The following is a 21,516-nucleotide window of genomic DNA, read 5'->3' on the forward strand; positions in this document are numbered from 1 at the left end:
GTTCTTCTGTCTTTTGTTCTGTATCTTGGTGGTTGTCTTCATGTTCTTTGTCCTCTTGGTCATATTATTTAGGGTCATATTTCTGGTCTTCTTTGGTGTGGTCTTCAGGGTCGTCGTCATCAGGGTCGTCGTCATGGAGATCAATAAGGATTACCAAAGACAATTTCAAAAAGCTTGATCTTGGAAATGTAGCAGAAGGTACAAGAACGCTGAGAAACTGGCGAGATCCAGCTGACAGTACTGGAACCCATAGTGGCAGCAGAAGGAACAAGAGCCAATGGCACTACCGAGGACCAACTGACGGTGCTGGACCACAGTTACTAAGCAGAAGGTACCTGTGCTAAAAAGCACTACCAAGGACCAGCTGACGGTGCTGGACCTCGGATACCGAGATGGAGGCACCTAGGCCAAAGGCTGTGGCGAGAACCAGCAGACAGTGCTGGCACCCGGATGGGTAGCAGAAGGAACAAGAGCCAATGGCACTACCGAGGACCAACTGACGGTGCTGGACCACGTTTACTAAGCAGAAGGTACCTGTGCTAAAAAGCACTACCAAGGACCAGCTGACATTACTGACCCCCACTTTCACATGAATGAGTGTGTTTTTCTGTGTGGACAGCACTTCCGAGCAACAACTGACGATGTTGGAGCCCAGGGATAGTCATTTTGTAGGCTGAGGCCTACTTGGAGGCAGTTTAAGATAAGACGTTGTTTGAATTTGGAGGAAGCAGCAGTTTGCCCTCCACACAGCAGGGGATCAGCTGACGTTACTGACCCCCACTTTCACATGAACAAGTGTGTTTTTCTGTGTGGACAGCACTTCCGAGCACCAACTAGCGTTGTTGGAAGCCAGGGACAATCAGGGTGCAGGCCGAGGCCTACTAGAAGCCAGGTGTAAATCTGAGGTTGTTTGACTGTGGAGGGAGCAGGACACTTTGCCATACACACAGCAGGGGATCAGCTGACGTTACCGAACCCCACTTACACATGGGCGAGTGTTTTGTCTGTGCGGACAGCACTTCTGAGCACCAACTGGCGGTGTCAGAGCCCAGGGAAAATCAGGTAGTAGGCCGAGGCCTACTTGGTGGCAGTTTGCGATTGTTTCTAGACTACTACTAACTGTCAACGTACTCCAATTAGGCCTCTGTCTTCACTCTGTTTCAAGTATTTCCTCTGGCTTCCAACCACGCCAGTTGCTGCTCTGAAATGCCGTCTGCACAACCCACACTTGTTCCTGTGTTACTGGGGTTCTGTAACAGCAGCTTCTCCCTAGAGGTGAGTCAGGCAATGTCTCCTGCTCTGTCCACATTTCCACTACAAGTAGTAGGAATGTAGACAAAGCAGGAGACATTGCCGCGCTCACCTCTGGAGAGGAGCAGATGTTACAGGACCCAGGTAACACAGGAACAAGTGTGGATTGTGCAGACGGCACTTGAGAGCAGAAACAGGCGGTGTTGTAGGCCGGAGGAAATACTCAAAACAGAGTGGAGACAGAGGGCAAATCAGAGAACATATTAAATCAGAGGTAGTCAGAAGTTGTAGGCAGCAGGAGAGTTTGCCGTACACACAGCAGGGGATCAGCTGACGTTACCGAACCCCACTTACCCATGAGCGAGTGTTTTTTCTGTGCGGACAGCACTTCTGAGCACCAACTGGCGGTGTCGGAGCCCAGGGAAAATCAGGTAGTAGGCCGAGGCCTACTTGGAGCCAGGTGTAAATCTGAGGTTGTTTGACTGTGGAGGGAGCAGGACACTTTGCCATACACACAGCAGGGGATCAGCTGACGTTACCGAACCCCACTTACACATGAGCGAGTGTTTTGTCTGTGTGGACAGCACTTCTGAGCAACAACGGGCGTTGCTGTAGCCCAGGAAATTAAGTTCAGGTCATAGAAACAGGAACACAACAGGAGACCTGGATCCTGTTGCCAGCCAATTATTTATTCTGGAAGAGGACTGGCAAATTCAGGTGAGATCCAGGCCTTGTTCATTTTCAGAAAAGTAAGCCGGTCAACATTATCGGCGGATAGTCGCGTGCGACGGTCTGTTACCACACCACCTGCAGCACTAAAGACACGTTCCGATAATACACTGGCAGCAGGGCAAGCCAGCACCTCCAATGCATACTGGCTAAGCTCTGGCCATGTATCCAGCTTAGAGACCCAATACTTGAACGGGGAAGAGCCGTCTGGGAGAACACTAACAGGGCAAGACAAGTAGTCTGTCACCATCTGACGGAAACGTTGCCTCCTGCTGACTGGAGCCGTCTGTCATGGTGTAGCCGTTTGTGGCGGTCCCACAAAACTTTTCCACATTTGGGCGATACTGGCCTTGCCTTGTCCTGCGGCACTGCCTCTGCTACCTCTTTGTGCAGAGCTTCCTCCACTGCCTCTACCCACATGGCTGCTTTGAAAAGCACTACCAGCAACACTTGCGGGGGGAATGGAGAACATGATGGCCTGCACAAGTGTTTCTTGGTACTCCCGCATTTTTCGCTCCCGGTTCAACTGTGGTATGAGGCTTTGTAAGTTGTCCCAGTAGCGAGGATCTAGGAGGGTGTACACCCAATCAGCCGTGTGGAGAATGTTGGCGATGCGGCGGTCATTTAACAAGCACTGCAGCATGAAATCAACCATGTGCTGCAGACTGCCAACTGGACCGGAAACGCTGTCCCCAGCTTGAGGCAGCATCTCTGCCTGCTCAGCATCACCCCACCCTCGCTGTACACACTGACTACTAGAGCCTTGTGTACCTCCCTCCTCTGGAGAGATGTGTTCCTCCTCCTCCTCCATTGACTCCTCGTCATCCTCCTCACTAAGTGTTCCCTGCCTGGGCCTTTGTGTGGAAGCACGTTGCGCAGACTTGCCAGAAGCAGATGGCATTTCTGACTGCTCATCCTCGACCTCTTCAAAAACCTCCTCACTTAGTGCTTCTAAGGTTTTTTGAAGCAGACAGATGAGGGGGACAGTCATGCTGATTAGTGCATCATCTGCACTGGCCATCCGCGTGGAGTTATCGAAGGCACGCAAAACTTGGCAGATGTCCCTCATAGTGGCCCACTCAGTGGTGGTGAAGTGTGTCCGGCGCACAGTGCGACTTGTTTGCGCCTGATGCAGCTGGTACTCCATTACTGCTGCCTGCTGCTCACACAACCGCTCCAACATATGTAACGTTGAATTCCACCTGGTGGGGAGGTCACATATGATGCGATGTTTGGCAGGTGGAATCGGCGTTGCAGAGATGCAATGGGCGATCTTGCCATGCTGGAACGCCGCAAGTGAGCACACTCTAGGCGAACCTTGTGCAACAGTGCATCAAGATCCGGATAGTTCCTCAGAAAGCTCTGCACGACCAAATTGAGCACGTGTGCCAGACATGGTATGTGAGTGAGGTTGCCTAGGCACAGAGCTGCCACTAGATTTCGGCCATTGTCACTCACTACCAAACCTGGCTGGAGATTCGCTGGCACAAACCACACATCGCTCTCCTGCTTGATGGCATTCCAGAGCTCCTGTGCTGTGTGGCTCCGATTCCCCAAAGAAATTAATTTAAGGACGGCCTGTTGACGTTTGGCCACACCTGTGCTCATATCTGGCCTAACAGGCTCACGCAGTGCTGATTCCGAGGAACTAGAGTAGGAGGAGGACTCAATATGTACAGACTGCATTCCTGCAATCCTTGGAGTTGGCAGAATACGTACAGAGCCACTCTCCAGATCTGTACCCGGCTCCACAACATTGACCCAATGGGCAGTGAGGGAAAGGTATCGTCCCTGTCCATGGCTACTGGTCCACGCATCGGTGGTCAGGTGGACCTTGCTACTGACGGCATTTAGTAGCGCATTTTTAATTTTTCACTCCACATGCTTTTGCAGGGCAGGGACGGCTTGCCTGCTGAAATAAAAGCGGCTGGGCACATTGTATTGTGGAACTGCCAATGACAAAGTTCCGGAAGGTGTCAGTCTCCACCAGCCTGAATGACAGCATCTCAAGGGCCAGTAGTTTGGCAATGCCGGCATTCAGAGCCAGTGCTCGGGGATGGTTTGCCGAGTATGGCCGCTTTTTCTCCCATGCCTGTGCTACCGATTGCTTGCGAGTGGCCTGGGAGTGTGCTGATGACTGCGAACGTGGTTCAGTGGGTGGAATTTCACTGGGTCTCTGGACAACAGTGGCAGTGGTTCTTCCATGGCGTTCCAGTGAGGAAGCCGAACCAGCTGTGTGTGAGCTGGAGGAAGAGGCCCCAACACGAGCTGAAGAGGTGGTAGGTGCTGCTGAAGGTTGGCCTACATCTTCAGTGTGTCTGTGTAACTCCACCTCGTGCTTGGTACGCACATGTTTCCACATATTTGTGGTATTGAGGTTGCTCACATTTTTCCCTTGTTTCACTTTCTGATGACACAGCTTGCATTTGACAAAGCAAATGTCATCTGCAACTGTGTCAAAAAAAGACCACGCACTGCAAGTCCTGGGAGCGCCCGTTTTGTGTTTTGGAAGAGGATTGCTCCTCACGGGTGCCAAAGTGGAGGCTACAGGCAACCAAGTCCCCGCCCTCTCCCTCCTCTTTTGGCTGTTCAGGGAATCTCTTCCTCAGAGCTGCTCCCACCACCTTCCTGTGGCTGACGCCATGATGGGTCAAGGACCTCATCATCTCCACTCCCCTCTTCAAGCACCGGGTGGTCCTGGGTTGTCTCGCCAGCACCGTACGCACCAGAAATTGGCAACTGAGTCTCATCATCATCAGATGAGCACTGAGGTGTGCTGACAATAGGCATTGGCCCACCCGCCTCTTCAGATTCAGAGGGACAAAGCAGTTGCGCATCACTGCATACTCCCTCTTCTTCACGCTCTAGAATGCAGCTTGGCTGGCCAACTCTTTCCAAGCCAACAGATTCTGAGAACAGAAGTAAAGATTGAGATGGCTCCTGTCCAGGGCTCTCAGACTGCCTGGGCAATTTGGCAGGTGGTGAAGAGACAGATGGTTGCTCTTCAGTGCTCTGGCCTTGGGAGGATGCGGAAGTCATTGAAGTGGATGCGTTAGCTGCCATCCATCCGACAACGGCTTCAATTTGTTCGTCACGCAGCAGTGGGGTACGGCGAGGTCCTACAAAGCTGCGCATGAAGGACTGTTGCCTGGTAAAAGTGGGGGATGCCGGGTCACTGGTGGCCGCAGCAGACACCGAATCCCCACGTCCTCTCCCTGCTGAAACTCCATGCCCACGACCCTTACTCCCTGCCTTCTTCATCTTGGTAGACTGATAGATAGGCAGAAAAGTAAAAAAGGGGTGGCTTAGTGTTCTTATTCCTGAACACCTGCTAACCAATATAAGAAACACTAATTTGGCTAAGAGTGTGTGTACTACACTTTAATATGATCTAATGTGGCCTAGACAACTGTAAAGTGGAGTGTTTGGTGAACTTTATTTCCTTTTTTTTTTGGGGGGGGGGGGGGGGAAGAAAAGGATGTGACCAAAGTTTGAAAGCTATAGTATAACAAACTTTTTGGAGCGATTACAATGCAGGAAGCTAACCTACAATGCAATTGATGAGGCTCCAAAAAATAGGGTGATACTAGTCTGGCTGGCCCTGAAGGGAACAAGCCAGCAAAAAGGCTGCTCTATCTAATCCTATATAGTGTTTGCAACCAACCAATGACAATGGATGCGGTTGGAAGCACACTAATATAGGAGCAAAAATCTGGCTAAATTAGCTGCAAAAAAAGGACTATGTATGAGGCAGTGACGCACGCTGAGCGGACTACAGCTAGCGGTGGCTGTAGAACACACTGCAACGTGAGCTGCACTCACACACAGAGACCTATCAGACAGCCAAAAACAGTGCAGAGAAATGGGCTATAGCACTGAAAGGCTGCTGAAAGGCTCCGCTGTCCACTCCTTTAGTGTTTGCAACCAACGTATATGGATACGTATGGAAGTACACTATACAGGAGAAAAAAAAAGCAGCAATAAAAGAAAAATGTGTATGAGGCAGAGACACACGCTGGGCGGCCTACAAACAGACGTGCCTGCAGGACACACTACACAGCGTGGGTCTGCACTCACACAGCCCTTGCAGACAGCTATTAAAACAGCGCTGCTGGGCTACAAAAATGCTACAGTGGTGGATTATGTAGCCTGGGTAGAGCAATAGATATTTTGGATGATCGCCATTTCTAACTGTCCCTCACAGTCTTCAACAGCAGCCTGTCCCTAACTGAATTCACAGCAGAGTGACCAGAAATGGCGGCTGCAGCGGTTTTTATAGTGCATCATGACATCATTTCAGCAGCCAATCACAGCCATGCCAGTAGTTAACATGCCTACATGCCTAACAGGATGTGCCCACACTTCTGAGGATCCCCATTGGCTGAATCAAATCGAGCGGGCTCCTAGCATTATGGGAACTTCCGATTCCGGTATTCGATATGAAAAAAGTATCGGAACTAAGTATCGAAATTCCGATACAGCTAATATCGGCCGATACCCGATACTTGCGGTATCGGAATGCTCAACACTAATTTCTACATCAAAAACGCATCTCTTGGCATGAACAATGCTTACATAAAAAAACATGCACTTTTGCTACAAATTACAATTTTTATGCCCCCCTCCACCCCGGACATTAAAATGAAAGAAAAACACTGCAAAAACACTTAAAATGGTTATGCTTTATTTCATGAATCAATACTGCACATGAAAATTAGCAACTTTGTAAAGATCTTACCAGAGAAATCTGCTTCTTACTCTGCCAAAAAGTCAGTCATTACCAAAAGTCTTAATTCTGAGGCCTAAGAGAAATACAGGAATGCCAGTCTAAGACAACTAAGGCTGTGTGCACACGTTGCGGATTCGCTGCAGCTCCGCAAGTGTGTGACCAACCAATGTAATTAAATAGGGAAAAAAAAGCTGTGCACATGTTGCGGGAAATTCCGCACGGAATCCGCAGCGGTTTATTTTCCGCAGCATGGCAATTCTTTTTGTGGAGCCGCATGCATTGTTACACCCATTCCATTAATGAAATACGCAGGGCAAAAAACGCATGCCCCAATCCGCAAAGAATCCACACAAAAAAACACAGAAAATCCGCAAAAAAAAGCACGGATTTTTACCTGCGTTTTCTGCCAAGAGACGCAGATTCCGTGCAGAAAATTCTGCAAGAAAATCTGCAACGTGTGCACATACCCTTATTCGTCATGCAACGGTCCTCTGGAAAATTGAGTGAGGCGCAGAGGGAATTGCTTTTTTTTTTTTTTTTTTTATGAAGCAATAGCAGTAGATCGGCACGCTGTGCAGATCTAAAATGGCGTTTTAGAATGGTTTCTTGGGGAATATGTGTAATAACTCAGACATATGGAAGGAGCCAAACACTCCTCCTTAAATGTGTAATAAATCTTGATTAAATAACAAAAGTAAAATATACTTAACTAACAAAGTCACAAAACAACAATAAAATTATATTATGTATCCATGTATTATAATTTCTGGAATTTTTAAATTACTGCCCAATTTGTTAAATTCATACCTGAAGATTTGTGAGCCTCGATTCAAATGGCAATTGGTCAACATCAATAGCAAAGGCTTCTACAGAAGAATTTAGCTGTTCTTTAATTTTGTTCCGTCTGTCAATGATCAAGTCGAGTTCAACCTGAGTTAATAGATTATGAATTATGAAGAATATTTTAAAATAAATATAAATTAATGCATTAATTGTTTAAGAGTTGCCCCATGTGGGCAAATCATGTCCTGGATGTTCATCAAGTGTTTTTTTTTTTAGGAAATGGATTGGCCAGTTTCCAAAGAAAAGTCTAAATTCACTTTATGTGATTTCAGACTGTGAAATCATGACAGTGTTTGATGCGCACACCATGTGGATGGCAGGCATGTGACAGAATGTATGCGATTTACATATTTGCGGTCACGTGTCGACTAACTAGTCTCACTAGGCTTCTATCAATAAATGAGAATTGAGAGAAGCGCAAGAATCTAGGTGGTACATGACTGCTAGTAGGCAAATCACATACATGATGTCACATGACCACATGATTTACAACATGAAAGACCTTTTACCAGTTTGAGCATGTTAAACTAGCCACATCATGGAACAGTGGTTGCAGAGCTGAAAAAAAATGTAGATTTTATTTTTAATTGCTCATCTCCATTGTGTTAAGTTTGAAAACTTTAGATTCTAATTTATGCTAAGAACTAGGGGACGTTATGAGAGATTTGTCTCTGAATGTACTTTTCCTCTGTATGATGCTGACCAATCCTAAGCAGGGGGAGTGATAGAGGGGGGAAAAAAAAAAAAAAAAACACACACCCCCAGATGTCAGGCTAACTTTTTTTTGTGTGTTGCACAGAGCTCTGCTCTACTTTGTGATCTCTACATCCACTGTGTAGTGTAGAGCAGGGCTATGTGTCCTTACAAATATATCTTGTAGCCTTCACCGAGCAGCAGTCAATTTGGGGGGAGCACAGCTGATAGCGAACCAAAGATGAAAGCTGCAAAAGGTGTTTGTAACAACAATGCTCTGCTCGACACAGCAGATACCAGCAGCGAGGAGATCACAGTTGTGACATTACACTTCTCCCACAGGGAAAGCCGGTTCTAGGCTTCTCTAAGGTTGCTTTTTTTCCCCTTCACGAGACCTCCTACTTATAATTGTTCACAGCCAGGCAGGGGAAAAAAAGTCAAACCCCAGAGTTGAAACCCTGCTAATGCCCCTTTGGCCTTAGCATAAATTAGAATCTAAACTTGACTACATATTACCTCCACATTGGAGATGAGAAAATAAAGAAAAATAGGGAATTTTGTGTACTCACCGTAAAACCCTTTTCTCCGAGCCAATCATTGGGGAACACAGACAGTGGGTGTTATGCTGCTGACCACTAGGAGGACACAAAGTAAACGAGAAAAAAGTTAGCTCTTCCCCTGCAGTATACACCCTCTCGCTGGGTGAGATTTCTCCAGTTCGGTGAAAAAAGCAGTAGGAGCATAAACAGTCAACAATAACCATAACCAAGTCAAAGCCTAAGAATGCTACAGTGAGCCAATAGGCTAAACAGGGTGGGTGCTGTGTCCCCCAATGATTGGCTCGAAGAAAAGGATTTTACGGTGAGTACAGAAAAATCCCCATTTCTCCAACGCCTCATTGGGGGACACAGACTGTGGGACGTCCTAAAGCAGTCAATGGGTGGGGAGCATACATCTGCTAATACCCCATGTACCACTGAGTCAACACTGAGGTACTACCGATTGCAGGCTACGTCTGCAGAGAGCTGCGTCCGCAGAGGCCTGAGAAGGAATTAGGCAATGTTTGTAAAGGTATGCAGGCTGGATCAATTCGCAGCCTTGCGGACAGGCCCGAGAATGAATTTGGTAATGTTTAGTAAAAAGTATGCAGACTGGACCAAGTCGCAGCCTTGCAGACATGTTCTGCCGAGGCCTGGTGCCGAATGGCTGAAGAGGCGCCCACTGACCGGGTAGAGTGCGCCTTAATCCCCGCTTGGACGGGCGTGTTCTTGACACGGTAGGATTCCTGAATCGCCAAACGAATCCACCTGGCTAGCTTTGCTTTTGACGCGGCTAGACCCTTCCTATGCCCCTCTGGAAGAATGAACAGGGAATCTGACTTGTGGAAGGGAGCCATCCGCGAGATGTACCGTCTCAGCGCCCTAACCACATGGAGGGTGTGGAGGGCCTTCTCAATGCGAAGGACTGGCGCCGGACAAAAGGAAGGCAAAACAATTTCCTAGTTGAGAAGGAAAGACGACCTTGGGCAGGAAGGACGGGGACGTCCTGAGAACTACCTTTTCCTGATGAAAATTCAGGAACGGAGAACGGCAGAACAGGGCTGCCAATTCTGAAACTCGTCTGATTGACGTAATTGCCACTAGAAAGACCACCTTCCAAGAGAGGATGGACAGTGACACGTCCTGCAGTGATTCGAAAGGAGCCTCCTGTAAGGCCCCGAGAACCAGGTTAATGTCCCATGATTCCAATGGCCTTCTATAAGGAGGCGCCACATGGGAAACGCCCTGAATAAACGTCTTGACCCGAAGTTTGGTGGCAATTTTGCATTGGAAAAGCACTGACAAGGCTGAAATTTGGCCCTTGAGCGAGCTAAACGCGAGGCCCAATTTTAAAACAGATTGAAGGAATTCCAATATGGCCGAACCATGATTCTTGCACCACGAAAAGAAGGTTTTTCAGGTGCGGTGATAGATGCACATGGACACAGGCTTCCTAGCACTAATCATGGTGGAAATCATGTCATGAGAGAACCCAGCCTGTGCTAAAATCCAGGATTCAACGGCCACGCCATCAAAGACAGGGCCCCGGAGTTCTGGTGGTAAATCGGGCCCTGCAAGTGTAGATCCATGCGAACTGGAGGTCACCAAGGGACGTCAGCCACTAGTTTTATTAGTTCTGCATACCATGCCCGATGCGACCAATCTGGCGCAACTAGGATCACTGGTACACACTCCGCTCTGATCTTCTTGATGACCCTCGGAAGCAAGGGAAGAGGAGGGAAGATTTACGGGAGCCGGAACCGGTGCCATGGCAGAACTAGAGCGTCCGCTCCGATGGCGCATGGATCGCGCGATCAGGCAATGAACCAAGGAACCTTGCTGTTTAGTCTTGAGGCCATGAGATCCACATCCGGAGTCCCCCAACTATGACAAATCTGCTGAAAGACTTCCGGATGAATAGACCACTTCCCCGAGGCAATGCCTTGGTGACTGAGAAAATCTGCTGCCCAATTTTCTACGCTCGGCCCAATGGATGATGTGACTCACTTCGTGCACGGCCATCCTGCTCCGGGTACCTCCCTGGCGGTTGATATACGCTACAGCCGTGGCGTTGTCGGATTGGTTCCTGATGGGGTGACCTGCGAGGAGATGGTAGAAACTCCGTAGCGCTAATCTGATCGCTCGTATCTCCAAAATGTTGATGGGAAGACGTGACTCTCGGGTTGACCAATAACCCTGTGCCACGTGGCGACGAAAGACCGCACCCCAGCCGAGGAGACTTGCGTCGGTGGTTACTATCAACCATCTTACTGGGAGAAAAGACCTCCCTTGATTCAGGGAGGACCTCAGTATCCACCACCTGAGGGCTTGCCTGACCCGCAAGGACAGAGGGATCCGACGGTCCAGGGAGAACGGATTCTTGTCCCAAGCTAACAGCAACACGTGTTGTAAGGGACGGACGGGGAACTGTGCAAATGGAACTGCTTCCATCGCTGCCACCATCTTTCCGAGAACTCTCATGCTGAAACAAAAGGAGAAACCGGTCAGGAAAGAGTCCACGCTGCCTGATGTAAGGCTTGGGTCTCTCCTGGAGGGAGAATGACCAACCCGCGGGAAGTGTCCAGGGTCAATCCTAAAAGGGAAATCTGCTGAGCCGGTTTTGGGAAAGACTTTTCGAAGTTTATCTTCCACCCCAGGCGTGAAAGTGTATTTACGGTTATATCCACGGATTCCTCGCAGGCTGGAAGGGACGGACCCTTGATGAGCAGGTTGTCCAGATACGGTAACACCACCACTCCCCGAGAGTGGAGAATGGCATGACAGCCACCATGACCTTGGTAAAGACCCTGGAGGCGGTGGCGAGTCCGAAGGGCAAGGCAAAGAACTGGAAGTGTTCCTCGTGAACTGCAAAACGCAGGAACTGCCGGTGGGACGGGCAGATCGGAATGTGAAGGTAAGCGTCCTTGATGTCGATGGATGCTAGGAACTTTTTCCATGGAAGCGACAACTGATCGGAGAACTTCCATTCAGAATCGCCGTACCTTGACAAACTGATTTAACAGTTTGAGATCCAGAATGGGTCGCATCGTCCCATCCTATTTTGGAACCACAAAAAGGTTTGAATAAAATCCCCTGAACCTTTCGTGATGAGGGACCGGAATGATGACTCCGTCCCTTAGCAGAGCCTGAACAGCCCGAAGGAAGGCTCTTGTCTTTTTCTTGGGGGGAGAGGAAAGGAAAAACAGAGTTGGAGGGGGAGAAGAAAATTCCATCTTGTATCCAGAGGACACCAGCTCCCTGACCCACTTGTCGTCATTGGGTAGATCTATGAGATCTGGCTCCCCTAGATCCAGAAGCCCTAGGCCTGGGTTTCCAAGAGTGGTTAGGTCTGTATGAGACCTGGGAGCCTCTGTCTCCGCGCGGGGACCGACCTGATTCGGAAGAGAAGGTAGAGGAGGACCAACCGGATTTGTTGCGAGAAGATCCAAAACGCGTCAGCTGTTGGTTGTGAAACGGCCGAACAGCCCCTTTTGTTGAGGAAGGAATTTATTTTCCCCCCGGTAGTATCAGAAATGAGCTGGTCCAGTTTCTCTCCAAAAAGACGACCCGTTTGAAAGGGGAGAGAAGACAACGATCTTTTAAGTGTGGCATCCGCCCGCCAGTCGCGGAGCCATAGGGCTCTTCTAATAGATATCGCATTAGCGGCAGTTTGAGCCGCACAACTGGCGGCATCAAAAGGAGCGTCTACTACAAAGTCCGCTGCATGAATTATCTGCCTAGCGACCGTAGTTGCCTCCAAAGGAAGATTGGTGCCCTGGAAGGACGTAATCAAGACTTCTGCCCAAGCGGCCATTGCCTTAGTGACCCAAATTGATGTGAAAGATGGAAAAAGCGCTGCTCCTGAAGCTCCAAAAACTGAACGGGCAAGGTAGCCAATTTGACAATCGGAGGGGTTTCTGACTGAGGAACCCTCAGAAACAGGAGCGTTTTAGAAGCAAGATGTGATACAGGAGGGTCCACCGGAGGGGACTGTAACCAATCCTACATTAGGGTCCAGATGAAAACGGTAATTAGACCTACCGGTAATTGTGTTTCCAGGAATCCATCCTGACAGCACACTGGTGGACGTCCTTCTCATCCGCAGTGGGACAGGAAACCACGAGAGTTCAAAAGGATCCTCCCCCTACCATCCCTCAGTGATCTCACAAAGTAATACATCTGGATGGATGCAAACAGTCTTTATTTACACCAACATTCTTCATACACGTTACATCACAGTTGTATGGAAAGTATTATCGGGAGGGATCCAACAGTGCTGTCAGGATGGATTCCTGGAAACACAATTACCGGTAGGTCTAATTACCGTTTTCCAGGTCACCACCTGACAGCACACTGGAATAGTACCAAAGTATATTGGTCCTAGGGTGGAACTACTGCATGGAGTACGTTTCTCCCAAAAGTAAGCTGTGTGGATGCTATGTCTAGTTTATAGTGCTTGGAGAAAGTACTAAGACTGGTCCAAGATGCTGCCCCGCAGATCTGTTCTGCCGAGGCTCCCCCCCTTTCTGTCCATGAAGCGGCCATGGCCCTGGTTGAGTGGGCTCTAAGGTTCCCCGGGGGTATCTGACCCTGTGATCTGTATGCTATGCTAATAGTGGATCTAATCAACCTTGCTATTGTTGATTTTGACGCCTTCTTCCCCTTGTTGGGGCCTCTGTATTGGACGAAAAGGTTGCTATCCTGCCTCCAGGGTCTGGTTGCGTCCAGGTACCTGAGTACAGTTTCCCTTACATCCAAATTATGGTAGGTTCTTTCCCTGCTATTCTTGGGAGACTGTAAAAAGGAAGGGAGTACTACTTCCTGGTTCATGTTAGAGTTTGAGATAACTTTGGGCAGGAAAGCCAGGTCGAGTCTTAGGACTAAACGGTCACTAAACACCTGTAAATAGGGGTCTTGGGTTGATAAGGCCTGCAGTTCTCCTAACCTTTTGGCTGAGGTGAATTCCACTAGAAAGGCTGCTTTGAGAGAGAGATTACCGATATTTATTTCTGCCCCTAGCTGATATGGTTGTTTGCATAGCGTATTGAGGACTACGTTAAGGTCCCAGGGTGGTATGCTCTTCCTAATTAGGGGTTTAAGCCTTTTCACCGCTCTCGCGAACCGTGCTACCCATGGGTGTGATGATAGAGCTGTGTCATAGAACACGCTCAAGGCTGCTATCTGCACTCTCAGAGTGCTGGGCCTAAGGCCCTTTCTGAACCCTTCCTGCAAGAAATCAAGTATCTTCGGGATGTTGGGCTGGTCAGTTCTGACTGTCGCCTCTCCACAAAAGCTGCAGAACTTTTTCCAGATCTTGTTATATATCGCCGCGGTCACGGGTTTCCTGCTGGCTTGTAAGGTGGAAACAACTTCGTCCGATAGACCTCTTGCTCTTAGGACCTGCCGTTCAGGATCCAGGCTGACAGCTGGCTTTTGATGTAGGACCGGGCCCTGAAGGAGGAGGTCTTCTCTTCTTGGCAGGAGAATGGGTTCCTCTTCCGCTAATTTGCTGAGTAGGGGAAACCAACTTCTTCTTGGCCAGTAGGGAACCACCAGTATGACCATGGCTCTGTCCTCGCAGATTTTCCAGAGGACCCGTGAAACGAGGGCTAGGGGCGGGAAGGCGTACAACAGACTCCTGCTCCAGGATTGTGACATGACATCTATTCCCGCCGGATCTCCCAGGGGGTTCAATGAGTAGAAGGTCCTGAGCTTTGTATTCCATTTGTCCGCGAACAGGTCTATTGTCGGTTGTCCCCAACGATCGCACAGGCTGCTGAACACTTCGTCGTTGAGCTCCCAGCCTGTCGCGGTTATCCTTTTCCTGCTGAGGAAGTCTGCGATCTGGTTTCGGGAGCCCTCCAAATGCACGGCCAAGATTGAGAGGACCTCCTTTTCTGCCCATCTGAAAATCTGATACGCTAAGCCCTGAAGTGCTGGGTGTCTTGGTCCGCCCTGGTAACGGAGAAAGGCTACTGTTGTGGTATTGTCTGACAATTTTTATGTGTCTGTTCTTCACGTGGGAAATATGCAAAAACATGCAAAACACAAGCCGCGGAGACACCATCACGTGTTTCTCAACGCAAGCAATGACTAGCCAGGTCTTTCCCCGGGAAGGAACAACCACGGAAGGGCTGTCTCCAATGAAGGAAACCACCTATGTGAAAACATGGTATCCATCCACAGACCGCTGTTTCGGGGTATTGACCCTCATCAGTGTGGAGTAGGAAACTGGCTAGTAGGAGCAATGCCTAGTAAAAGACTGTGAAAAATAGGGATGAATGAACTCATGGAGATCAACATCCAACACTGCGGAGACACTCATGGAGATCAACATCCAACACTGCGGAGACACCATCACATGTTTCTCAACGCAGTGATTCTAGAGCAATGCCCCCATCCCTTATGGGAAATATGCAAAAACATGCAAAACACAAGCCACGGAGACACCATCACGTGTTTCTCAACGCAAGCAATGACTAGCCAGGTCTTTCCCCGGGAAGGAACAACCACGGGAAGGGCAGGCTCCAATGAAGGAAACCACCTATGCCAAAACATGGTATCCATCCACAGACAGTCTTTTACTAGCCATTGCTCCTACTAGCCAGTTTCCTACTCCACACTGATGAGGGGAAATACCCCGAAACAGCTGTCTGTGGAAGGATACCATGTTTTGGCATAGGTGGTTTCCTTCATTGGAGACTGCCCTTCCCGTGGTTGTTCCTTCCCGGGGAAAGACCTGGCTAGTCATTGCTTGCGTTGAGAAACACGTGATGGTGTCTCCGCGGCTTGTGTTTTGCATGTTTTTGCATATTTCCCATAAGGGATGGGGGCATTGCTCTAGAATCACTGCGTTGAGAAACATGTGATGGTGTCTCCGCAGTGTTGGATGTTGATCTCCATGAGTTCATTCAATCTCATTTTTCACATGTTCTTCACGTGAGACCCGGCGACGAGCAGTACTTTCCAGACTGCATGCAATTCTCTGACGTTGGAGGACCTGTTGCTGTCCTCCGGACTCCATCGCCCCTGGTAGTACCTCCCTGCGACATGTCCGCCCCAGCCGAATAGACTCGCATCCGTTGTTACTACAACCTCCGGAGACTGAACCCATGAGACACACCTCTTTAGGTTTCTCGGAATGGTCCACCACAATAGCGATCTTCTGGCTCGGGGGGTCAACAGTATCTTGCTGTCCAGTGAGCTCTGCCTTCTGTCCCAGGACGCTAGGACTGTGCGTTGCAGGTCGCGGAAGTGGAACTGACTCCATCTGACACAGGAAATGCATGAAGTCATCAGCCCCAGGACTCTCATTGCGTCCCTGATCGATACCCGATTCTTTGAGAATTGCCGGATCTTCTTCAGCATCATGGTCTGCTTTTCGGGTTGGTAGATAAGACATTCTTCTTTCCGAGTCTAGCATGACCCCCAAGAATTTTATTGTGGGCTTGGGTACAAGAGCTGACTTCAACCAATTTACGATCCATCCTAAACTCTGCAGCGTGGAGATCAAAGACTGACAGTCAGCCCTGAGTTGGGCTGCCGAATCGGCTATAATTAGGTAGTCGTCTAGATACGGGACCACCAACATGTTCCGGTCCCTTAAGTAGGCCACTACCTCTATCATTTTTGTGAAGACTCTCGGGGCTGACGCAAGGCCGAAGGGTAGGCAGTGAAACTGATAATGGTAAATCGTGCCGTCCCTTTCGACCGCGAATCTGAGGTACTTTTGGTAATCCGGGTGGATAGGGACATGATAATACGCGTTTTTTAGATCTAGCGTGCACATTACTGCTTCCTTCCCCAGGAGTGGAATTGTAGATCTTATTGATTCCATTTTGAAGCGTCTGTATGTTACCCATTTGTTTAGGGGTTTGAGGTTTATTATGGTTCTGTTTTCCCCCGTGGGTTTTTTTTATTGCGAAGAGGCCTGAGTAGTGTCCTCTGCTTTCTTCCTGGGTGGGAACCGGAGCAATCGCTCCCATGAGTAGGAGATCCTGAATGTCCAACCACATGGGGGAAGCGGAACTGAGACGCGAATTGGTGACTAAAACCTGTTCGGGGGCAGGGAGTTGAATTCTATCTTGTACCCCTGAGAAATGACCTGTAGTACCCAGGGGCTGAAGGTAATTTTCTGCCACTCTCCCGCAAACTTGAGCAATCGCCCCCCTACTCTGGTGGCGTCATTTTTTTCGGGAGCTGGACCCAGGGCCGGAAAAGATGTTCTCTGTTCCTATTTCTACCCTCGCCCCCTTTGGGGTAGCTCCATCGACCCGACTTGCCCTTCCCCCTGTAGTCCGTTCTCTGGTTGTAACGGGGTAACGGGGTCTACGAAAGGGCTGATATCTCTTACGCTTCTCTTCAGGGAACCCCTTCTTTTCATCTGATGCTTTTTCCAGGATGTCATCGAGCACGGGCCCAAAGACCCTGCCCCCCAAGAAGGGAATTGAGCACAGTTTATTCTTTGATTGCATGTCGTCCCCCCAACTTTTAAGCCAGATAGCCCTTCTGGCTGTGTTGGACAAGGCCAGGCTCCTGGCCGTGAACCTAACCGATTCTGCCGAGGCATCGGCCAAAATCCCAGTAGCTAAGTAAAGGGAGGGACTTCAGAAAGAACCCCGAGGGAAACCAATCTGACAGATGCTCCTCCAGGTCATCTATCCATAGATGCATGGAGTGTGCTACTGACGTTGCAGCTATATTCGTTTTTATGACCGCTGCTGAGCTTTCCCAGGCCCTTTTTAAGAGCCCATCTGCCTTCCTTCAAGTTTGAGGAATCCTCAAAAGGAATTACAATCTTCTTTGACACCTTTGCTACAGGGATGTCTATCTTGGGGACCTCCTCCCAGACTTTGACCTCTTCCGGGTCAAACGGCAGACGTAACCTAAAGTCTCTGGGGATAGTTAACCTTTTTTCTGCCTCCTCCCATTCCTCCAGTATCATTGCCCGTATCTGGGAAGACCATTGAAGTCTGGGAGCGCAACCCTCCAAACATTTCGTCCTGAATTGAGAGGGAAGGAGGGGGTTCCTCGATCTGCATAGTTTGCCGTACCGCCCCTAATAGTTCGTCTGTATCCCCAGACGAAAACAGATATTTCCTTCCCCTTTCCGGGTGCTCTCTGATCTCCTCCTCCTCTGCGTCTGACTCGGACAGAATGTCTTCAGACGACGTATCCAATTCCCTCTGTCTTCCTGGATAAGTGGGGATTCGCCTGCGGGGTCTGGGAAGTGGATAGACCGGATACCGAGGCCTGTACTTCCTCCCTGATTATCGCTCTCATGTTAGACATGAAAGTATCCTGCTCCTCCCCTACTATACGCTTTGCGCCACAGAGGGTCTTTTGCCACGTATCCTTTAGCGTCTTAGAGCAAACCGGACACTTCTTATCCTTCCGCTTAGGGTCCTTTCTCTCAGAGGTGGAGGCTCTGTGGATGGATACCATGTTTTGGCATAGGTGGTTTCCTTCATTGGAGACTGCCCTTCCCGTGGTTGTTCCTTCCCGGTGAAAGACCTGGCTAGTCATTGCTTGCGTTGAGAAACATGTGATGGTGTCTCCGCAGCTCTTGATTTACATGTTTTTGCATATTTCCCATAAGGGATGTGGGCATTGCTCTAGCATCACTGCGTTGAGAAACATGTGATGGTGTCTCCGCAGTGTTGGATGTTGATCTCCATGAGTTCATTCGTCCTCATTTTTCACAGTCTTTTACTACGCATTGCTCCTACTAGCCAGTTTCCTACTCCACACTGATGAGGGGCAATCCCCGAAACAGCTGTCTGTGGATGGATACCATGTTTTGGCATAGGTGGTTTCCTTCATTGGAGACTGCCCTTCCCGTGGTTGTTCCTTCCCGGTGAAAGACCTGGCTAGTCATTGCTTGCGTTGAGAAACATGTGATGGTGTCTCCGCGGCTCTTGATTTACATGCGTCCCCGCTGATGACGCGCCCCCCGGCCTGCGACGCGCGCCCTGCTCCTGCCAGAAGTAACGCGCCAGTTCAATGATGCACGCCCCGGCCTGCGCGTCTGGATGGGGGCGACTGCTGCGGCACCCTCGGCCTTCTTCCCCTCCATGTCGCGCGCCTGCTGTATGCCTCTGACTCCGGGCACGGCGACGAGTTCTCCGGGGCAGGCGGGTGCGGCAGCTGTCGGTGAGCCGCTTGTGGGCTCAGTCGGCTCCCAGAGGCGGTCTGGCGGTGGTGGCGTCCAGAGTCGAGAGCCCCCGTCAGGAGGAAGCGACTCTGCATCCGGGAGCAGCGCTACAACGGAATAGCTGAGGGACCCTCTGTCGGGTGTCAGCTGCAGATCTCTCCAGGTAGGAAGGGAAAAGGCTGGGCCCCCCGATCCTGACCATCTGCATGGAACGGTCGGATATTCCTCATCGTTCCTATCCGCAGTGGGACAGGAAAAACACTGAGGGATGGTAGGGGGAGGATCCTTTTGAACTCTTGTGGTTTCCTGTCCCACTGCGGAGAAGGACGTCCTCCAGTGTGCTGTCAGGTGGTGACCTGGAAAAGGGTATTTTGCCCGAGTAGACTTTTGCCCTGTGAACCGCTTATGTGGACGATCTCTATGTTTCTGGACAGCTGGCAAATAACCTGCGCACACGCTAGGTTTTCTTAAATATAGTAATTGTATAACTAGAAGGTTGAAACAAGAGCGCAATAGGGTCTTATCTGGGTAAACCGTATGAATAATTGGAGTATTGTACTCACCTTTTCAAAGAAAAAGTAAAGCCTGTAAAGTATGTCAGCCTGCTGCACGTCCAACGGTCCACAACGGAACCGCAACACAGTTATTTAGGAATGAATTCTTGGACTTTCAAGTGCGCTACCAGACAAATTCCATAGACACACAAGTTAAAAAAAGTTAACCCTTTAATCCCTACGCGTTTCGAAGCATAACACTTCTTCAGGGGTTGACACATGAATATAGAGAGCTGTCACCACATTTATACATGCAGATTTCAAACTTGGCGCCATGAAAAACATGTGCCGCGCCGTAAAGGTCAAAGATCACAATGGTTCAAGTGTCAGGAAAAGTTCATTGAAGTTAACTAATCTATAATGAATAAAAACGTTAATACCTTTATTTTACAGATGTAATGGAGTGCAAATAGAGGAAAAAAAGGGAAGAAAAGAAAAAATTAGAAAAGGAATGAACCCACAAATATGGGAAAAAGGAGGAAGAAAAAAGATCGTAGTCCAGCAAACATACCACCACACCAGGGAAGGTGTTCGGATTGAAAAGAAAAGAAAAGAGGGGAAGAAAGGAAATCATAATGCTAGAGGATCATGAAGAAATTGTAGCTCCGAAAAATGTGTATAAAAATATGTATGTATATATATATATATATATATATATATATATATATATATATATATATTTTAAAAGGATTTGTTAAAATAAAAATATGGAATAAAATAATTGCCCCAATTATTTGACTTGCCATTCCAGATGAAGTCAGTGGCGCGACCAGATGCACAAAACACACCCGAAAGAAACACACGGAGATCACCGGATCACTCACCGCTCAGGAGGGAGAATAAAATGAAATCAATAAAAATATTATATATATTGAAAAAGGGGAGACATATAGATACACATGGGATGAAAAGGGAATATATGTCCATGTAATACAAAACCGTAAAAATTTGGATTAATTCCTATGAAGAATGTGACCTGAAGACCAGAAAGGAACGAAAGAACGCATTGGAATTTTGATTCCAGAGAAAAAGTATGGAACCAAGGTTTTAAAAACATGAACTGGACTGCCAGTAAAAAATTGTTGGAAACGAAAAATATGTTTATAATACCGAAAAAGTATAAAGGAAATTAACCCGTTGTGTTTTGTGAAAAAAAGAACCAAGGGAAAGTGAGGGACCATGCTGAAAAAAAGGAGGGATACAACTATGTGCGATAAAAACATGCTGAATCAACACGTTCCCTCTTTTTCATATATGTCTCATTCTTTATTGTTTATAGCAGTGAAATTATTCACACATATATACATGCGTTTTGTTTTTATCGCATATAGTTGTATCCCTCCTTTTTTTCAGCATGGTCCCTCACTTTCCCTTGGTTCTTTTTTTCCCTCACACAAAACACAACGGGTTAATTTCCTTTATACTTTTTCGGTATTATAAACATATTTTTCGTTTCCAACAATTTTTTACTGGCAGTCCAGTTCATGTTTTTAAAACCTTGGTTCCATACTTTTTCTCTGGAATCAAAATTCCAATGCGTTTTTTCGTTCCTTTCTGGTCTTCAGGTCACATTCTTCATAGGAATTAATCCAAATTTTTACGGTTTTGTATTACATGGACATATATTCCCTTTTCATCCCATGTGTATCTATATGTCTCCCCTTTTTCAATATATATTTTTATTGATTTCATTTTATTCTCCCTCCTGAGCGGTGAGTGATCCGGTGATCTCCTTGTGTTTCTTTCGGGTGTGTTTTGTGCATCTGGTCGCGCCACTGACTTCATCTGGAATGGCAAGTCAAATAATTGGGACAATTATTTTAACAAATCCTTTATATATATACACACATATATATACACTCACTGGCCACTTTATTAGGTACACCATGCTAGTAACGGGTTGGACCCCCTTTTGCTTTCAGAACTGCCTCAATTCTTCGTGGCAGAGATTCAACAAGGTGCTGGAAGCATTCCTCAGAGATGTTGGACCATATTGACATGATGGCATCACACAGTTGGCGCAGA

At 48.3% G+C, this 21,516-nt stretch overlaps 1 protein-coding gene across 3 annotated transcripts in view; it reads right to left on the minus strand.

Annotated features, from left to right (window-relative positions):
* Positions 1-21,516, minus strand: part of STK31 (serine/threonine kinase 31) — a 171,717-nt gene that overhangs the window by 74,584 nt on the left and 75,617 nt on the right. For all 3 annotated transcript variants that reach the window (XM_073581407.1, XM_073581406.1, XM_073581405.1), the window contains exon 11: positions 7,517-7,639. In XM_073581407.1, the coding sequence (XP_073437508.1) occupies positions 7,517-7,639 (123 nt within the window). The remainder of the gene's footprint in view (positions 1-7,516; positions 7,640-21,516) is intronic.

Source organism: Dendrobates tinctorius, unplaced genomic scaffold, assembly GCF_039654945.1.
Source record: "Dendrobates tinctorius isolate UK_male_01 unplaced genomic scaffold, ASM3965494v1 ptg000070l, whole genome shotgun sequence".
Classification (NCBI taxonomy): domain Eukaryota; kingdom Metazoa; phylum Chordata; class Amphibia; order Anura; family Dendrobatidae; genus Dendrobates; species Dendrobates tinctorius.